Source organism: Pelophylax lessonae (genome assembly GCF_965119305.1).
Source record: "Pelophylax lessonae genome assembly, chromosome: 4".
Lineage (NCBI taxonomy): Eukaryota > Metazoa > Chordata > Amphibia > Anura > Ranidae > Pelophylax > Pelophylax lessonae.
Genome location: NC_138771.1, coordinates 27057845 through 27078669, shown reverse-complemented (window position 1 = coordinate 27078669; position 20825 = coordinate 27057845). Strand labels below are relative to the sequence as shown.

At 45.5% G+C, this 20825-nt stretch overlaps 1 protein-coding gene across 1 annotated transcript in view; it reads right to left on the bottom strand.

Annotated features, from left to right (window-relative positions):
* The window catches only part of ADAMTS17 (ADAM metallopeptidase with thrombospondin type 1 motif 17), a 540263-nt gene extending 520592 nt beyond the window's left edge, over positions 1 to 19671 (bottom strand). Inside the window, exon 1 of the mRNA XM_082253049.1 lies at positions 19549 to 19671. Within this exon, the coding sequence (XP_082109175.1) occupies positions 19549 to 19588 (40 nt within the window). The 5' untranslated portion in view covers positions 19589 to 19671. The remainder of the gene's footprint in view (positions 1 to 19548) is intronic.
* Between the last annotated feature and the right edge of the window lie 1154 nt (positions 19672 to 20825).

Here is a 20825-nt window from a genome sequence, read left to right as displayed (position 1 = left end):
GAAGCGTCAGCCAAATAAATCAAGGTGTCGTCTGCATATAAGGACAGCTTCTCTTCAATAACCCCCACTTTAATGCCTCGGACTTGTGGGTCCGCCCGCAACATAATCGCGAGCGGCTCCAAAGCCAAGGCAAACAAGGCCGGGGATAACGGACATCCCTGTCGGGTGCCCCTCAGCAGAGGGAATTTATCCGACAGGGATGAATTAGTGCGAACTCTAGCCGTAGGATTCCCATAAAGAAGTTTAATCCATGAGACAAAGTTGGGGCCAAACCCGAAGCTAGCTAGGATCTTCCAAAGAAATGGCCACTCAACAGAATCAAATGCTTTCTCGGCGTCGAGGGAGGCGACCACACCTGCTCCCCCCCCCCCCGACGCCAAGGCCATATGTGTAAACAGTCTCCGGATATTAATATCCGTGCCCCGTTCAGGTATAAATCCGGTTTGGTCCGGATGAATCAAGTCTATAATAACACTATTAAGTCGAGTGGCCAAAATCTTAGAAAGGATCTTCCCATCTACATTTAATAAAGAAATAGGTCTATATGATGAACATAATGATGGATCCTTCCCTAATTTAGGGATCACAACGATAACCGCTTCGCTCATTGTTTTAGGGAGATCCCCATCATTTAGAGATCCTACAAGAGTGGCTAATAGATGCGGACCCAGGAGGTCCATATGGGCCTTATAGAATTCAACAGGAATTCCATCCGGTCCTGGCGTTTTATCAGGTTGTAAGGAAGCCACCACTTCCTGGATCTCCAAAAGAGTAATAGGGGCGTCTAATTTGGCCCTATCTCTATCAGTTAAGACCGGAAAGTCCACCGCCTGCAAATAGTGATCCAATTCATCTCCTGAATAATTGACCCTAGTATTATATAGGGCCTGATAATAATCAGTGAAATTATGATTGATAATTTCTGGATTAGAATGAAGAGTACCTGATTGATCCTGAATATGTGCTATACTATACCCACTTGTCTGTTCCCTAGAAATTTGCGCCAGCATTTTACCGTTATACTCTCCTTGTACAAAAATACGTTGGGATAAAGAAAACAGTTTTTTCTGTGTGAGAGCTGTGCGTATTCCCATTACCTCCCTGGTCAAAGATTGAAATCGTGTATAATGAGTGGGATCTCTAGTTTGAATATACAAGTTTTCCATATCTCTCGCCTCTATTTCTTTTTGCAATAGACTTGTTCGCCTATATCTTTGGATCTTGCCAATAGCTGACTGATAATACCCCCGAGTGCAGACCTTAAAGGCTTCCCAGACCATAGCCACTGATGACGTGCCCGGGTTTATCTCCCAAAAGGCCGCTATTTGAGGCGCGACTAAAGGGATTATATCAGGGTCAGAAATCCAATATCTGGATAGTCGCCATAGTCTGTCAGAGGGTTTGCCAGATAGTTCCATATTTAAAAGAAGTGGAGCATGGTCAGAGATCCCACGAGGAAGAACCCGAATCTCCTGCACCCGAGATAAGAGTGAGCCGCCTGCGAACATTAAATCGATTCGAGAAAAGGATTTATAAGTGGCGGAGTGGCAGGTATATTCCCTAGAATGGGGGTGGTGCCAACGCCATAGATCCGTCAACCCATAAATCTCAGCCCATTCAGCAAGATCCGATTTGGTAGAAGAATCTCCATTCATTCTGTCCATATTCGGGTCTGGAACCATATTAAAATCACCCGCAATAAGTATATTATCATTCTCATATTTTGCAATTTCTTTAAAAATTTTATGTAGCAGTCTAACTGAAGCCGGCGGGGGTATATATAACCCTACCAGCAGTAAAGTAAAAGATGATATCTGCAAATTAAGCAAAACAAAACGTCCATCCGGGTCCAGGGAAAGATCCAATAGTCTAAACGGGAGAGACTTATGGATAAGAACGCTGACTCCCCGAGCATAGGTAGAAAACGTAGAGTGGTAGTGATGCCCAACCCATGGTTTCTTGAGAGCCAGCGTTCGGGTACCCAATAAGTGAGTCTCCTGCAGGACACATATATGAGGATTAAACGATTTTAAATATTGGAACACTAAGGAGCGTTTCTGCGGGGAATTCAAACCCCTAGTGTTCCAAGAAATCATCCTTAAAGAGTCCATATCCACTCATAAAACAGTGTATAAAGGATAAAAAAAAAATATTAAGCAGTAAATATTACAGTATTCCCTAGGAACCCGGTGGAGGCTGGTCCATTCGGTATTCATTTATGTTATGACTAGCCATTTTTGTATATATAAATTTGTATGAAAAAAAAAAAAAAAAAAATTATAACTAAAAAATACAATAAATACAATAACAGAGTAATGTTCAAACATCCCCATCCCCCCCACCCCACCCATCTCCCCAAACTTGGAGAGGGTTTGTATCCCACCCACCGCGGACCTCATAGTCCACCCTAGAGGGTAAGTGTCAAGAAGGCGCTATATTACCCCCCTCCCCCTAAAAAAAAAAAAAAAAAAAAAAAAAAAAAAAAAAAAAAAAGGGGGGAGGGGAGAAGACTCCGGCGTTCAAAAAGGACAAAAATATTAGTATCTTGAGTCACCCAAAAATTTGGGAAAGTAAACTGTTACAAACCAGGAGAAAAAAGAGAAAAAAGAAAAAAAAATAAATAAAAATTCAGCTCCAGTCTTACTTATATGTCTCAAGCCAGGATAACACCTCTTTAGGGGAAGAAAAAAAACGCACATGTTCACCATCTTGAACCCGCAATTTAGCCGGGAACAAAGTACTATATTTCAACCCCTTTTCTCTTAACTTAAAACGGGCTTGATCAAATGATTTCCTCTGACGCTGTGTTTCAACAGAATAATCTGGAAAAATAAAAAGTTTACCACCCTCATATTTCACTTCACCCTGAGATCGGGCCGCTCGTAAGACAGTGTCCCGGTCACCATAATGAAGGAGCCTCAGAATAAAGGTGCGGGGGGGGGGGGGGGAGCCAGGAGGGCCTCGCTTCACTGGTATCCGATGTGCACGTACCACTGAAAAAAAAGGTGAAAACTTAGCATCTGGAAGGATAGACGGAAGTAATTGCTCAATAAAGGTCCCCGGGTTTACACCCTCGGACCCCTCCGGGAGACCGATAATCCGTAGATTGTTCCTACGATTGCGGTTCTCTGCATCTTCTGCTCGTATCTCCAGCTGCTTAACCCTGGCTTTGAGCAGCTGAATATCCGAGTTATAACCTTTCTGTGTGTCTTCTACTTCTGAGACCCGCGTTTCCATCTCGGTGACTCTGTCTCGAAAATTATCCATATCTTTACGGATAAATCCAATATCTGATTGTACACAATCAATTTTAGAGGTCAAGGCTGTCTTGCAGTCTACTATGGCATGCATGAGTGTCTCTAAACTTGCAGGCAGTTCTGCCTCCCTGGTCACTATTGTCTGATCGGTCTGAGACGCCATAGTTAACGTAGACTTGGACGGTGATGTCGCAACTGCACGGCGTGTCTGTACACCCCTTTTATTTTTGGGCATTCCTCCCCCAGAAAAAAAAAAAAAAAGGGGGGAAGAAAAAAAAGAAAAAAAAGGGGGGGGGAGGGAAGGAGGAAGGAGTACTCAAACGTCTCAGTCTCCTTCCCTTCCCCCTCTTCTCCCCTTCCTTAGTATAGTAAGACGGGGAAGTTCGGGAGGTTTAAGTTTAAGTCCATCCAGTCTTGATGTCAATCTGCTTTGTTAATTTTATTGCATAGGTTGTATATGTCTTTCGCTTGACTTTATGTAACTTTATGTAATTAATAGTTTACTACATAAACATATATACTGTGGCCAGAGAGTAGATGATATTTAGTGTGGCAGGCTGGCAGTATGCGGCAGTATGCAGTAGAATGTGCTTAAATTGCGAAAAGGAAAAAAAAAAAAAAGCTGAGAAAAAAAAAAAAAAAAAAGTCATTTAAATAAATGAAGGGGCTTGATCCAGCTTGCGTATTACAACTTGAGTATTACTCACTGCTTTTCCTTTGACCAGGGTTTACTCACTGCTTTTCCTTTGACCAAGGTTTCACATAGATTACCAGCTTGTCGGCATCTACAGGGAGCATAGGGAGACCGGCCAGTGCCAGCAGTCCGGTAACTACCAGCCAAGTCAGCTCCTCTTTACTCCCTCTTTACTTTCCCCGATGCGGCGTCCAAGGATCTACCAACGGATCCACAGGGAAATCATCAAGCACCCCAGCTGTCCAGTGCACGTTCAGTCCGTACACCTCACACCGCTCGCACTGCTGCAGTCAGTCCCGTCCCTCCGGTCTCTGGTCTCAGCCAATATTGCGGCATCCAGCTCCTCAGAGCAGCCGCAAAGGGGACGACGGAGCAGACGAGCCGCCCAGCACAGCCCGCCGGGACACCAGGAGACAGCCCGCACCAGTCAACACAATGAACGCTGGATTGCCCGACGCTGGATAGCCCGACCTCCACCTATCCCCACGCTCAGGACACCGACATCAGAGAGTGGAAGCGGCCGAACACCAGGGAGATCAAGCTGGGTGTATTGTCAGGATACACGCCGGAGTCGGGAGCTCAGTTACTGCACGTCTGCTCCCGGCGCCATCTTAGACTCCACCGCCGGTCCTGTTCATTTGTGCCCAAGCACGGTTCACCCCCCCCCCCCCTTGGTCCTGTTCATTTGTGCCCAAGCACAGTTCACCCCAGTTGGTCCTGTTCATTTGTGCCCAAGTATGGTTCACCCCCCTTAGACCGGTTCATTTGTGCCCAGGCACGGTTCACCCCCCTTGGTCCTGTCCATTTGTGCCCAGGCACGGTTCACCCCCCTTGGTCCTGTCCATTTGTGCCCAGGCACGGTTCACCCCCCCTTGGTCCTGTCCATTTGTGCCCAAGCACGGTTCACCCCCCTTGGTCCTGTCCATTTGTGCCCAAGCACGGTGCACCCCCCTTGGACCTGTGCATTTGTGATCAAGTCACCTTCGCTCCTGTGGTCCGATTCGCTTGTGCCCACCAACGGTTCACAGATCACTTGGCAAGCACGTGGGGATCACTGTGGTCTGGTGGGCAGAGGTGAAAATGCCCTGGCATGCTTCCTTTGAACCACAGTGTAAGCGCAGACCGATGGGGAGTGGGGACAATCAAACTCGGGCACAGTTTGGTTCAACCATGCCCACTGTGAGCACACCCTAAAAATCTGATTGTGATGGTTTGCTAGAAGCAACACGGATAAGTCACAGAAAGAAGAGTCCCTTTAAGTAAATTGGTAAAAGACAAGCCATTTGTCTAGACAAAAGCAACCGAGAACTCTTCGCAGGCAAAAGGAGTTAAACTATTACACAAGGTCTAACTCCACTTTCAGCCCAGAGATCCTTAGCTGACCCTCAAGTGCTGTCCTTCCTTCTCTGCACTTCCACCAAAAAAAAAGAGGGTCAGAGAAAGCCAAGGCCCCTGTGCAGAGTCAGCTGTGCTACAGACTGCAGAACCCAGTGCTGAGCTTCCAGCCGGACTCCAGCTCCTAATGAACGGAAACTATGATGTTCAGCAAGGGGGACCCTGCCAGGATATGCTCAGGTTGAAACATTAGCTATGAAAATATAAAGGGCCTCTTCACAAAGCTCCCCCCACCCCTCACACACGCACAGCAAGAGGAACAGGGATATCTGGGCAAAGAGAGAGGGGCTCCATCCGCTGCTTTTTATTTTTTTAAAGGGGACTAGAGACAGGTCAACTCAACGGTGATATGGCAGTTACACTTGATTTTTACAAACTGCTATCGTCTAAGTTTTCCCAAAAAAGCAGATGTACAACAGAAATAGCAACAGTTCAAGAGCCAGGTTGCTTGTAACAATTAAAATGTTACTTAAGGTTTAGATTCCAAAGACCTTTGCCTAGACTTAATTAGGAAAGAACTCTTTAATCCGCATTCCAGAGAAAGGTTTAACCCCTTGGGAAGGTGGACGAGGTGTCTGAAATGAAGAGATGCACCATACAGCTTCCCCCCCCCCCCCAATCACATTTCTGCTGTCAACATATCCACGCTGTGCTGGAGTCAAAGGACTCGGAGATGCAACACGTGTCTGCTAGATACAATTTCAGCCCTTTGATGCAAGAAGAGGCTTGCAGTGCACGGTTACACTGGCTACCTGTGGGTCTATATTCCTCTAAAAGTAGTCAGTACAGATATTAGATCTGTGTTAGGTAGAAACGGCTGAATATTGCTCTAGAGCAGGCATGTCCAACCTGCGGCCCGGGGGCCACATGCGGCCCAGAACCCCAGGCAATGCGGCCCACTGCCCCCTGCCAATTTTTTTTTTTGTTGGGGAGGAAGGAAGTCCGGTCGGGGGCATGGCCACAGCAGCTGTCAACTAACGGTAGGCAGAGGCTGCCTTGGAGGGGAGGGGGGGGGTGGGAGGCGAGCATGTGCAGTGTTTCTGACTCTTACCACCATGACCACTTCAAATCACTGAAGTGGTCATGATGGTTAGAGCGTTTCTTTAATATCTCTCAGAAGAAGTAAACCTCTGTATACTGATTCCATTTCATTTGATCATCCTCTAATTGTGTTAAATTAGTGCGGGGGGTGCGGCAACGTGGGAAGGGCATGGCGACATTTTTTTACTTATATACCTTAACTATAGTATATATTTTATATGTGGCCCGAGAAAATTTCTCTGCACTCAATGTGGCCCAGAGAAGCCAAAAAGGTTGGACACCCATGCTCTAGAGCAGGGGTGTCAAACTCAATTTCATCGTGGGCCGCATCAGCATTATGGTTTCCCTCAAAGGGCCGGTAACATCTGTAAGATTAGATGTCCAGAGCACCCCATGCCCCCTTACATGAGATGTCAAGACCCCCCACCATCAGAAGTCAAGAGTCCCCCACCCTTCCCTACATCACAATGCCCCTTACCTTGTGCTACTGCCAGGAAGAAGATGCGGTGGATCAGGGAAGAAGAAATTGCAAGGTCTGGAGGATGACCAGGGAAGGGCTGGAGTCAGTTTCCAGAGTCTGCTGAATGCAGAGACCAGGGGAGGCAGAGACAAGGTGATGTTGTGGCTGCACAGAGAGGTTCAGGATCTGTAGGAGGAGTTCTTCCTTCGTCTCTGCTGCAGACTGCTAAAAAGGGGGGGGGGGGTGGCCAAAGACGAGCCTTTCTGCAGCAGCACCACAGAGAAGTACAGGATCTGGCAAAGGAGTTCTGTCCTCTCTGCTGCCGACTACTGAGACAAGGTGAGTGCAGAGACAAGGGGGTTCTGCAGCTGCAGGAGAGGTGCGAGGGCCACATGAAATGGCCTGGGGGGCCGCATTCGGCCCGCGGGCCTTGTGTTTGACACCTGTGCTCTAGAGTTTACAGGTTGTCCTTTGAAAAAAAGGTCCCTAAGAACTTTCCAAGACTACTTGGAATACTACTAAAGTTTGACATATTCCACTGAGCACCAAACATCGTAGCACATCTCCAACCACATGAGGCTATCAGTGGTGATGATCAGTTCACAGTTCCTCAAGTTTTGATTCACCTGAATATTTTCATGAAGATTTATCTGGTTAGTAGTGAATCACACAATTTAAGAATCCAGGTAATCATTATTTATGAACTGTACTGATCCTCTGCACACTGGACAGGGGCGTAACTACAGGGGTTGCAGGGGTTGCAATTGCAACCGGGCCCCATGTTCAAGGGGGCTTGTTCCCCCTTCCCTCTCCTGCCGGCTGCTGCAGGGGATGTGTCACAATAGAGAACCAGGAAGGGGTCGGTAAATATGTAATTTACCAGCTCCTTCCTTTTCTGAATGGACAGAGTCATAGTCAGTGACATTATAAAAAAATAAAATAAAATGATAAAAAATAATACAATTTAAATACCAAAACATAAAAACTACCGACACCAGTGGGGGAACTTCCAGGATCCAAAGGTCACACTTGCGACCGGGCCCTGGCATTCCACCACCGTGGGGAGGCCCCAAGATGGCAGGAAGGGGGCCCACTGCAAAACTTGTGAAAAGGTCCCGCTGCGGGACTGTAATAAAGAGCCCCGCAATGAGAGTAAAGGGCCCCAGGATCAGTGGGAAGAGCCCCAGGCTTGAAGGGCAGGGCCTCGGCCAGGGGTCCCGGGGAGGCCCTTCATCGGGGCCCTGAAGGTTCTAGTTACGCCTCTGAGACTGGACAACTCCTCATGAAAGAGTCTACAGGTTGTCTTTTCAATAAAGGTTCCTAAGCTCCTTCCAACTTTTGGAGTACTACAACATTTGACATTCTATTTACTAGTGAGCATCACAACACACCACCAACCAGGGGCGTAACTACAGGGGTTGCAATTGCAACCGGGCCCCATGCTCCAGGGGGCCTGTGTGGCTCCCCTGTACACCTGGATAGGAGGGGCGGCAGGGGCAGCATGTAGAGAAATCACTGTCCACCTTTTTCCTCCTGTAGCTGTAGGCGGAAAATTCCAACCAAGTGAATGGTAAGGATCAATTCAGGAGATTCATCAATTCCTCAAGGTATTCTTGATTCATGAATTGTATAATTCCTTGCAGATTGAATAACTGTTCATGGAAGAGCTTACAGGTTGCCTCTTGAATAAAGGTTCCTCAGCACTTTCCAAATCTGTATTGGAGTACTACAAGGTTTGACATTGTATTGACAAGAGAACAATCATAGTAAACCACCAACCATGTGAGGCTATCAATGGCGATTGGTTCAGGAGGTTCACAGATTCCTCAAAATTTAAAAAATGTAAATTAACCTGAATGCATCTATGAACATTTATCGGATTGGTAGAAAATTACACAAGTACACAGGTAATCACGATTCATGAATTGTACGATTCTTTGCAGACTGGACAACTCTTTATGTAAGAGTTTACAGATGGTCTTTTAATTAAAGATTCCTCAGTTGTTTCCAAGACTGTTATGGAATATTACAACATCTGACATATTCTATTGACAAGTGAACAATCACGGAACATCACCAAAAAACATGGAGGATATCAATGCTAATGATCAATTCAGAAGATTCACCAATTCCTCAAGTTTTAATATATAAATATTTTCATGAAGATTTATCCGATTAGTACAGAATCACACAATTTATAAATCCAGGTAATTATAATTCACAAATTCACTGATTATCTGCAGAATGGACTCTTCATGAAAGGGTTTACAGGTTGACCTTTCAAATAAGGATTCCTAGGCACTTTCCAAGTCTGTTTTGGAGTTCTACAAAATCAACAAGTAAACTTGATAGCCTCACGTGGTTGGTGATGTGCTATGAATGGTTATGACCAATTTTAGGAGGTTCCATTTGTAGCAGTTTTTCCAGGCTTTGGACCTGATGTGGGTCTGCCATTGTTACCGGTGACATCTTCCAACACATTTAAGTTGTGAACTGAGACAATGACCATTCCGGCATCTTTGATTTGTTTTGTTTATTGTATTTTGGGGATGGGAGAAGGGAATGAGTGGGATACTCCTCTGGCTCAACTAGGTTTGACTGGGACACTATACAGAAAAATGCCCGTTGGTGCTGTCTTGACGCCAGCCGATTGCCGACCAGCGCTTCCTGGCGTTTAAAGATACTGTTATGCTGAACTTGTGCTTGAAATTCGATTTTAACTTGTTTGTTAACTCAGAAGATCCAGGACTGTAGAATACTTGACTCCTGACATTCAATTTAGCTCAAAAGTCACTGAACAGCTCCCTTCAGCCCTTCACTGACTGAGGTAGCTCCTTGTCACTGCTTGAGCTGTTGCAACTCTTAACTCTGTACATTGCACACTGTACACTTAACTCTTCAGGGCCCAACTGCTGGCGCCCCCTCTAACACTTCAGGGTCCTCTGACTAGCCCCCCCCCCTCTAACACTTCAGGGTCCTCTGACTAGGCACCCCCTTTACAGCTAGCTGACTCCTGGATGCCTGGGACCTTCACTGGAGTGGTCCCCTCTACACTAGGTAGATCCTTTGGGGCAGTTCACAGTACTCACAACCTTGGCAGGCTTTCCTGGAACTGAACCCATCTTCCTCCACTGGTCCTCGGCACACCGGATCCCCTCTGCAGCTCAGCTCAGCACTCTCTGGATTCTCAGGCAGCCACCCAATCCTTGTGACAGGAGGAGAGACAGCTGCACTCTCCCTCCTGGGACTTTGCTTCCCGCCAAAGACACTGCGTCATGCGTTCCCCTCAAACCTATACCCACTCCCAGAATCCTCTGCGGCCGAATTTGCCTTCTGGGGTAGATACAAGCCTGAATGGGCTACTGATTGGGTTTCCTCCACTGCCCAATGAGAATCCTCTCACAGAGCCAGTAGGGAGACTCCCCTCTCAGTAACCACACCTGGGAGACATGACAGCCCAGCTGAAAGTCATGGCGCTGCTGTTAGGCAGACAAGGCCCATTATACCTTTACCTAGCACCTACCTTGTAGGGTGCTACACATTCATAAAATGTTATGCTTCTTTGCAGAGTGGACAATTCTTCCTGGATGAGTTTATAGGTTGTCTTTTACATAAAGGTTGCCAAGCACTTTCCAAGTCTGTTTTGGATTGCTACAAGATTTGACATTCTATAGAAAAATTTACAATTCATGGCACATCACCAACCACACAAGGATATATCAATGAAGATTTATCGGATTAGTAGAGATTGAATCACACAATTTATGAATCCAGGTAATCATGGTTTGTTCATTGTATGACTATCTGCAGAATAGAAAACTCTAAATGTTGTCTTTTCATTGAAGGCTTCTAAGCACCTTCCAAGTCTATTTTGGAGCACTACAACATTTGACAATTCTACTGACCAGTGAGCATCATGCATAGCACATTATCAACCACGTGAGGTTATCAATGGTAATGATCATTTCAGGCGATTCACCAATTCCTCAAGGTATCATGATTAATGAATTGTATATTTCTTTGCAGGTTGAGCAACTCTTCATGAAACACCGCATTCACACTGAAGCGGCACGACTTTGGGGGCGACCTGTGAAGTCGCGTGCAGTGCAACTTCGGCACGACTTGCACGGACTTCATAAAATGAATGTCTATGCAAGTCGCCCCAAAGTAGTACAGGACCCTTTTCCTAAGTCGGAGCGACTTGTGTCGCTCCTATTAGAACCATTCCTGTACCACACAATGGACCGCGACAGTGCGTGTCTTGTCAGGCTGACCAAGTCGCCTGACAAGTCGTATTAGTGTGAATGGACTCTTAGGATTTTACAGGTTGTCCTTTGAATAAAGATTCCTAAGAACTTTCCAAGTCTGCTTTGAGCACCAAAACTTTTGATATATCCTATTGATAAGTGGAAATTCACAGCACATCACCAACCATGTGAGGACATTAATGGTGATGATCAGTTCAGAGGATTCAATTTACTCAAGTTTTATCTAACCTGAATATTTCCATGAATTATTAGCAGATGAGAATCACACAATGAATCCAGGTAATCAGGATCCATGAATTGTATGATTATCTGTAGACTGGACAACTCTACTTGGAAGAGTTTACAGGTTGTCTAATTAAGGTTTCGAAGCACCTTCCAAGTCGGTTTTGGAGTGCTACATTTGACATTCTATTGATTACTGAGCATCATAAAAACACATCACTAACCATGTCACTGACATGGTTGGTGATGTGTTTTTATGATGCTCAGTAATCAATAGAACAGGGGTGTCGAACTCAATTTAATCTCGGGCCGCATCAGCATTATTATTGCCCTCAAAAGGGCCGGTTGTATCGGTAAGACTAGATGTCCAGAGCATCTCCTACTCTTACATAAGACGCCAAGAGCCTCCCCACCATCAGAAATTGAGTCCCCCCCCCCTCCCTTACATCACAGTGCACCCCCTTATCTTGTGCTGCTACTGGGAAGAAGCTGTAGGCATTGCTGAAAAGCAAAAAGTGGAGGGTCTGGAGGAGGGCTAGAAGAGGGCTGGAGCTCTCCTGCAGCTGCAGGAGAGGTGCAAGGGCCACATGAAATGGCCTTGAGGGCCAGATTCGGCCCGCGGGCCTTGTGTTTGACACCTGTGCAATAGAATGTCAAATGTAGCACTCCAAAACCGACTTGGAAGGTGCTTCGAAACCTTAATTAGACAACCTGTAAACTCTTCCAAGTAGAGTTGGATATCAAAGGTAATGATCAATTCAAACAGATTCACTAATTTCCCCAAGGTAATCGTGATTCATGAATTGTATGATTCTTTGCAGTGGAAAAACGTAGAACATCAACCACATGAGCATATCAATAGTGATAATCAGTTCATGAGATTCACAAAATTCCTCACGTTTAAATTAACCTGAATATATCCATGATGATTTATCTTGCTTGGTAGAGATTTATGAATCACACAATTTATGAATCCAAAAACACATGAAAACATGTAACATAATGAATACAGATAATCACGATTCATTATTTGTATAATTATCTGCAGATTGGACAACTCTTCATGGAAGAGTCTACAGGCTGTTCTTTCAAATACAGGTTTCTAAGCTCCTTCTAAGTATGTTTTGGAGTACTCCAAAATTTGACATATTCCGTTGACCTGTAGTACATCAACTACGTGAGGATATTAATGGTGATGACTAATTCAGGAGATTCTCAAGGGGATATTCATTTATGAATTGTATCCTTAGCAGGAGTGGACAATTTTTCATGGAAGAGTTTACAGGTTGGTCTTTCAAATACAGGTTCTAAAGTACTTTCCAAGTCTGCTTTGGAGTTCTACAAATTTCACAAGTGGACTTTGTAGAACATTACCAACCACGTGAGGCTATCAATGGTGATGGTCAACTCAGGAGATTCCTCAAGGTATTCATCATTTATGAACTGTGTGATGCTTTGCAGATTGGACAACTCTTCATGTAAGAGTCTACAAGTTGTCTTTTGAATAAAGGTTCCTCAGAAATTTCCAGTTGTCTGTTTTGGAGTACAACATTTGACCTATCTTATAGGCAAGTGAAGAATCAAAAAAAAGCACATCACCAACCACAAAAGTGATGATTCACCAATTCCTCAAGTTTTAATTAACCTGAATATTTCCATGAAGATTTATCCGATTGGGAGAGAATTACACAATGAATCACAAAGGTAATCACAATTCATGAATTGTATGATTATCTGCAGAATGGACAAGTCCACAGGCTGTCTTTTAAATTGAGGTGCCTAGGCCCCTTCCAAGTTTATTTACAACATTTGATATTCTATTGACTATTGGGGATCATGGCACATCACCAACCATATAAGGATATCAATGGTAATTATCAATTTAGGAGATATACCAATTTGTCAAGGTAATCGTGATTCATGCAGTGTATGATTCTTTGCAATGAAAATCGTAGAACATCACCAACCACATGAGTATATCAATAGTGATGATCAGTTCATGAGACTCACCAACCACTCAAGTTTATTAGCCTGAATATTTCCATGAAGATTTATAGGATTGGTAGAGAATCACGCAATTTTTGAATACAGGTAATCATGACTAATGAATTATATGATTATCTGCAGAATGGACAAGTCCACAGGCTGTCTTTTAAATTGAGGTTCCTAGGCTCCTTCCAAGTTTGTTTACAACATTTGATATTCTATAGACTATTGAGGATCATGGCACATCACCAACCATATAAGGATATCAATGGTAATTATCAATTTAGGAGATATACCAATTTGTCAAGGTAATCGTGATTCATGCATTGTATGATTCTTTGCAGTGGAAAATCGTAGAACATCACCAACCACATGAGTATATAAATAGTGATGATCAGTTCATGAGATTCACCAACTCCGCAAGTTTATTAGCCTGAATATTTCCCTGAAGATTTATGGGATTGGTAGAGAATCACACAATTTTTGAATACAGGTAATCATGACTAATAAATTGTATGATAATCTGCAGATTGGACAGCTCTCCATTGAAGAGTCTAAAGGTTGTTCTTTCACATACAGGTTTCTAAGCTCCTTCCAAGTCAATTTCGGAATACTACAAAGTCTGACATATTCCTTTGACCAGTGGACATCCTACCACATCACCAACCATGTGAGGCAATCAATGGTGATTACCAAATTCGGGAGATTCCTCAAGGTAATTCTCATTCATGAACTGTATCCTTCTTTGCAGAGTGGACAACTCTTCATGGAAGAGTTGACAGGTTGACCTTTAAATAAAAGGTTGTAAAGAACTTCCCAAGTGTTTTGGATTACCAAGAAGTTGACAAGTGAACTTGATATCCTCACATGTTTGGTGAGGTGTTCTGAATTGGTCATCATTCATGAGATTCTCAAAGTAATCATCATTCATGCATTGTAAGCTACTTAGTAGAGTGGGCAATTCTTCTTGGAAGAGTTAACAGGTTATCCTTTAAATAAAAGGTTGCCAAGAACTTTCCAAGTTGGTTTTGTAGTTCTAGAAAGTTGGCGAGTGAATTTAATAGCCTCAAGTGGTTGGTGATGTGCTATCAATGGTGATGACCAATTCAGGATATTCTCCAGGTAATCATCATTCAGAGTGGACAGTTCTTGAAAGAGTTTTACAGGTTGTGCTTTAAATAAAGAACCCAAGAACTTTCCATGTCTGTTTTGGAGTGCCCTAAGGTTCGACATATTTTATTGACATTGAAATGAAAGGGGTACCTTATGTATGTAGCTCGAGAATGCGTGCAAAAGAGCACATGAACCTGGCACGATTTTACGCGCAATACGCCTAAGTGCGAAAGCAGCCTACGACTAGTTGCGCATGCACCTTCCCAGTGCATTTCTATGCGTCACATTGAGGGCAGCCAATCCATTTCAGAGGGTTGCCCTTCCATGTGGAAAAGAAGTCCCAGACTCTTTTCTGAAGACTTGCTGCAACGAGCATCGTGCATGCTAGCAGATGTTGGGGGTGCCATTAACAATTGCCCCCCAATGCTTGTTTCCTAAAGTGCAGTGCGTGTCGGGAAAGCGTGTGATTTTGCGTCAGTTCCCACCATGTGGAGATGTGAACCTAGCCTTAAGGGCCCCCACGTAGTTCCTGTGGTCCTCATCCTCCGGCACAGAGGAGAGTGCGGTCTCCCCCCCCCCCCCCCCCCCATTACAGGTGTATATTCTTCTAAGCACAGATCAGCGTTTACCTCGTCCTACCCGGGAGCGTTATAAAAAACATTCAAGATATGTGCTGGAGCCGGAGATCACAGAGCCAATCCAGATGTGTTCTCGGCGGCTCCCAAGTCTGGTGTATGTGTGGCAGTCTCCAGCCCCTGGCTGCAAGTGAAGACCTGGAAGGTCCAGCAGAACAAACAGACGAGATGCCTGGAAGAGGGAGGACCGCGGCACGCCAGGATCTGGGAATGTTCAGCGCGCCTGCGCTGCCAAAGTGACGTTAACCTCTGAGCTGCCAGCGGGGGGCCCCATGGCTGTAAAGTGAGATTCGGGTCATTTAAGTCTGACGATGGATTTCATGTACAAACGCTTATAGGAAGATCAACGGAAGGTATTCCGAGAAGTGGGGCTGCTGGAAAGGGGGGCTATTCAGGAAAAACGAAGGCTGACCATACACTGTACAATCATATTGTACAAGCTCTATGAAATGATTGGTTGGATACTAATCGAATAGATTGCTGAATAGCTAACTAAACCTACCTAGCCTCTCCAGAGACAGGAGGACCTACCCAATCTCTCCAGAGACAGGAGGACCTACCCAACCTCTCCAGAGACAGGAGGACCTACCCAACCTCTCCAGAGACAGGAGGACCTACCTAATCTCTCCAGAGACAGGAGGACCTACCTAATCTCTCCAGAGACAGGAGGACCTACCTAACCTCTCCAGTGACAGGAGGACCTACCTAACCTCTCCAGAGACAGGAGGACCTACCCAACCTCTCCAGAGACAGGAGGACCTACCCAACCTCTCCAGAGACAGGAGGACCTACCCAACCTCTCCAGAGACAGGAGGACCTACCCAACCTCTCCAGAGACAGGAGGACCTACCCAACCTCTCCAGAGACAGGAGGACCTACCCAACCTCTCCAGAGACAGGAGGACCTACCCAGCCTCTCCAGAGACAGGAGGACCTACCCAGCCTCTCCAGAGACAGGAGGACCTACCCAGCCTCTCCAGAGACAGGAGGACCTACCTAACCTCTCCAGAGACAGGAGGACCTACCTAACCTCTCCAGAGACAGGAGGACCTACCCAACCTCTCCAGAGACAGGAGGACCTACCCAACCTCTCCAGAGACAGGAGGACCTACCCAACCTCTCCAGAGACAGGAGGACCTACCTAATCTCTCCAGAGACAGGAGGACCTACCCAACCTCTCCAGAGACAGGAGGACCTACCCAACCTCTCCAGAGACAGGAGGACCTACCCAACCTCTCCAGAGACAGGAGGACCTACCCAGCCTCTCCAGAGACAGGAGGACCTACCCAGCCTCTCCAGAGACAGGAGGACCTACCTAATCTCTCCAGAGACAGGAGGACCTACCCAACCTCTCCAGAGACAGGAGGACCTACCCAACCTCTCCAGAGACAGGAGGACCTACCCAACCTCTCCAGAGACAGGAGGACCTACCTAATCTCTCCAGAGACAGGAGGACCTACCCAACCTCTCCAGAGACAGGAGGACCTACCCAACCTCTCCAGAGACAGGAGGACCTACCCAACCTCTCCAGAGACAGGAGGACCTAGCTAATCTCTCCAGAGACAGGAGGACCTACCTAACCTCTCCAGAGACAGGAGGACCTACCTAACCTCTCCAGAGACAGGAGGACCTACCTAACCTCTCCAGAGACAGGAGGACCTACCCAACCTCTCCAGAGACAGGAGGACCTACCCAACCTCTCCAGAGACAGGAGGACCTACCCAACCTCTCCAGAGACAGGAGGACCTACCCAACCTCTCCAGAGACAGGAGGACCTACCTAATCTCTCCAGAGACAGGAGGACCTACCCAACCTCTCCAGAGACAGGAGGACCTACCCAACCTCTCCAGAGACAGGAGGACCTACCCAGCCTCTCCAGAGACAGGAGGACCTACCCAGCCTCTCCAGAGACAGGAGGACCTACCTAATCTCTCCAGAGACAGGAGGACCTACCCAACCTCTCCAGAGACAGGAGGACCTACCCAACCTCTCCAGAGACAGGAGGACCTACCCAACCTCTCCAGAGACAGGAGGACCTACCTAATCTCTCCAGAGACAGGAGGACCTACCCAACCTCTCCAGAGACAGGAGGACCTACCCAACCTCTCCAGAGACAGGAGGACCTACCCAACCTCTCCAGAGACAGGAGGACCTAGCTAATCTCTCCAGAGACAGGAGGACCTACCTAACCTCTCCAGAGACAGGAGGACCTACCTAACCTCTCCAGAGACAGGAGGACCTACCCAACCTCTCCAGAGACAGGAGGACCTACCCAACCTCTCCAGAGACAGGAGGACCTACCCAACCTCTCCAGAGACAGGAGGACCTACCCAACCTCTCCAGAGACAGGAGGACCTACCTAATCTCTCCAGAGACAGGAGGACCTACCCAACCTCTCCAGAGACAGGAGGACCTACCCAACCTCTCCAGAGACAGGAGGACCTACCTAATCTCTCCAGAGACAGGAGGACCTACCTAACCTCTCCAGAGACAGGAGGACCTACCCAACCTCTCCAGAGACAGGAGGACCTACCTAATCTCTCCAGAGACAGGAGGACCTACCCAACCTCTCCAGAGACAGGAGGACCTACCCAACCTCTCCAGAGACAGGAGGACCTACCCAGCCTCTCCAGAGACAGGAGGACCTACCCAGCCTCTCCAGAGACAGGAGGACCTACCTAGCCTCTCCAATCGATTTGTATAAGATAAGACAGGCACTATGCAGTTAATAATAAAACTAAAGGAGATTCTACAGTCAGATTATAATGTGTGTGGTGAGCTTTATACTGACCATACACTGTGCAATTGGATTGTACAATCTCCTTTGGCTCTACTAAAAACTACACAGTGCAAAGACCTCCATCATCGAATTCAAATAAAAAAAAAAGACAGTTTAGGTTGGTCCTCATATTGCATAATTTTGGTGAATGCCAAGGAGATTGTACAATCAGATTGTCTATAAAATATCGAGATTACACACACACACACACACACAATCTGATTGTACAATCACCTCGACATTTACCAAAACTATGCAATATGAGGACAAACCTGCACTGTCCTTTTAGTTTGCATCCAATCAGGCAAGCCCTTGCACTACATGAGTGTTAACAGATCTACAGCTGGCCACATATAATCACAATCCGACTGTACAATCTTGATAAAATTCCTTTTAAAATGGCCACACACTCTCAAATCTGGTTGTGAAATCTTTATACAATTTCAAGATGGCAGAGGTGGCATTAGGGGTGTCTAACAGACTAATGAGGTCTCCTTATAGAGAACCTGTCACCTGCACTATGACATCACATAGGGGGCTCGTCAGCCTCATTGTAATCGCAATAAAGTAAAACAACAATCATCTTATACAATCTTTTAACCCCTCCCCTTTATGACAGCCCATTCATTTAAATAGAGGATGTCCTACGCAGGCCACGGAACCTCCAGAACCTCTCTCAGGTGTTGAGCGTTCCACGTTTTTATCAGCGCGCATTTTGGCGCTTTTGTAACATATTTGCCGTATCGCTAACCGCGTTTCAGCTGCCATTAATTATTGCCACCGGAAGACCGATGCCGGTTTGCAACGTGTTTCTAAAACGTGGAAAAATGCGCGTTCCTGGACACGCTAAATGTGAAATCAGTCTAAAGGGATGCTGAGGTGGGCAGCAAGGGGTTAAGACAGACATACACTCTTCAATCTGATTTTGCAACCTTTTATACAATTGCTTTAAAGACAGTCATACACTCTACAATCTGATTGTGCAATCTATACTAAGATGGTCATACAATCTGAGTGTGCAATCTATACTAAGATGGTCATACAATCTGAGTGTGCAATTTATACGAAGATGGTCATACAATCTGAGTGTGCAATCTATACGAAGATGGTCATACAATCTGAGTGTGCAATCTATACTAAGATGGTCATACAATCTGAGTGTGCAATCTATACTAAGATGGTCATACAATCTGAGTGTGCAATCTATACTAAGATGGTCATACAATCTGAGTGTGCAATATATACTAACATGGTCATACAATCTGAGTGTGCAATCTATACTAAGATGGTCATACAATCTGAGTGTGCAATCTATACTAACATGGTCATACAATCTGAGTGTGCAATCTATACTAACATGGTCATACAATCTGAGTGTGCAATCTATACTAACATGGTCATACAATCTATTATAAGATGGCCATTCAATCTGATTGTACAATCAAATCTAAGATAGTCATTCAATATCTGACCGTGCAATCTATTCTAAGATGGTCATACAATCTATTATAAGATCGTCGTGCAATCTATTCTAAGAAGGTCATACGCTCTACAACCTATTCTAAGAAGGTCATACAATCTGTGCAATCTACTCTAAGACGGCCATACAATCTGATTGTACAACCTATACTAAGATGGTCATACACACTACAATCTGATTGTACAATCTGTAGTGTATGACAGCAGTGATCGCACTCACCTGGTGACAGCACAAGGCTGAGCAGGCAGAGGACCAGCATGCTACAAGGGAAGTGTCTGCTCCTGAACCGTCCAATGGGAATGCAGGATTTCTCTGGGGCTCAGTGTAGGAATGTATCCGATCGTGCAGTGTAGGGAGGGATCCTCCAGTGTCCGGTGATCGCAGTGCAGTCCCGGGATCCGGTAGGTCGGTGCAGAGCGAACGGCACTCAGCGATCCCCGGTAACTGCGGATTGGAAAAGCAATTAGCAGAGCTGAGAATCTCCAGCGGACCCTCGGAGCCCCGCCTACGGGGCACAGCGGCATCCAATCAGAGCTCTGCCACGGCGAAGAGCTGCCATTGTCAGCGCAGGTATTGGGAGAAAGAGACAGCCGGGGGAGGACTTGCCGGCTCAGTACACGTGGTTGGGTTGCAGTACACGGGAGCGGGCGGTAGGGGGAGAGCGAGGTGTGAGATTGGTTAGGCAGGTGTGATGGGGAGGAGGGGGACAAAGACACAACATAGAAAATAATAATAATAATTTGGCATTGTATATATATATATATATATATATATATTGGCATTGTATATATGTATATATATATATATATATATATATATATATATATATACAATGCCAAATTATTATTATTATTTTCTATGTTGTGTCTTTGTCCCCCCTCCTCCCCATATAAATAAAATAAAATAATAACTAGCAATAAGATATATAAAAATAATAATATATGATGATAATAATGAATAATAATATAAATATAATAATTTATAGATCAGTGGTTGTCAGCTCTCCTCATAATAGGTTGTCTCAAGTGTGGCCCCTGACATCACCAAAGGGCCACACATAAAATGCAGTGAATATTAAGTAGAATATTAGAGATACTCAGAGACTGCAGACATGATACAATAAATGGTCAGAGACTGCTGATATTATACAAGAGATGGTCAGAGACTGCTGATATTATACAAGAGATGGTCAGAGACTGCAGACAGAATACAAGAGATGGTCAGAAACTGCAGACATGATACAAGAGACGGTCAGAGACTGCAGACATAAATAAGAGATGGTCAGAGACTGCAGACATTATACAAGAGATGGTCAGAGACTGTGGACATGATACAAGAGACGGTCAGAGACTGCTGATATTATACAAGAGATGGTCAGAGACTGCTGATATTATACAAGAGATGGTCAGAGACTGCTGATATTATACAAGAGATGGTCAGAAACTGCAGACATGATACAAGAGACGGTCAGAGACTAAAGACATAAATAAGAGATT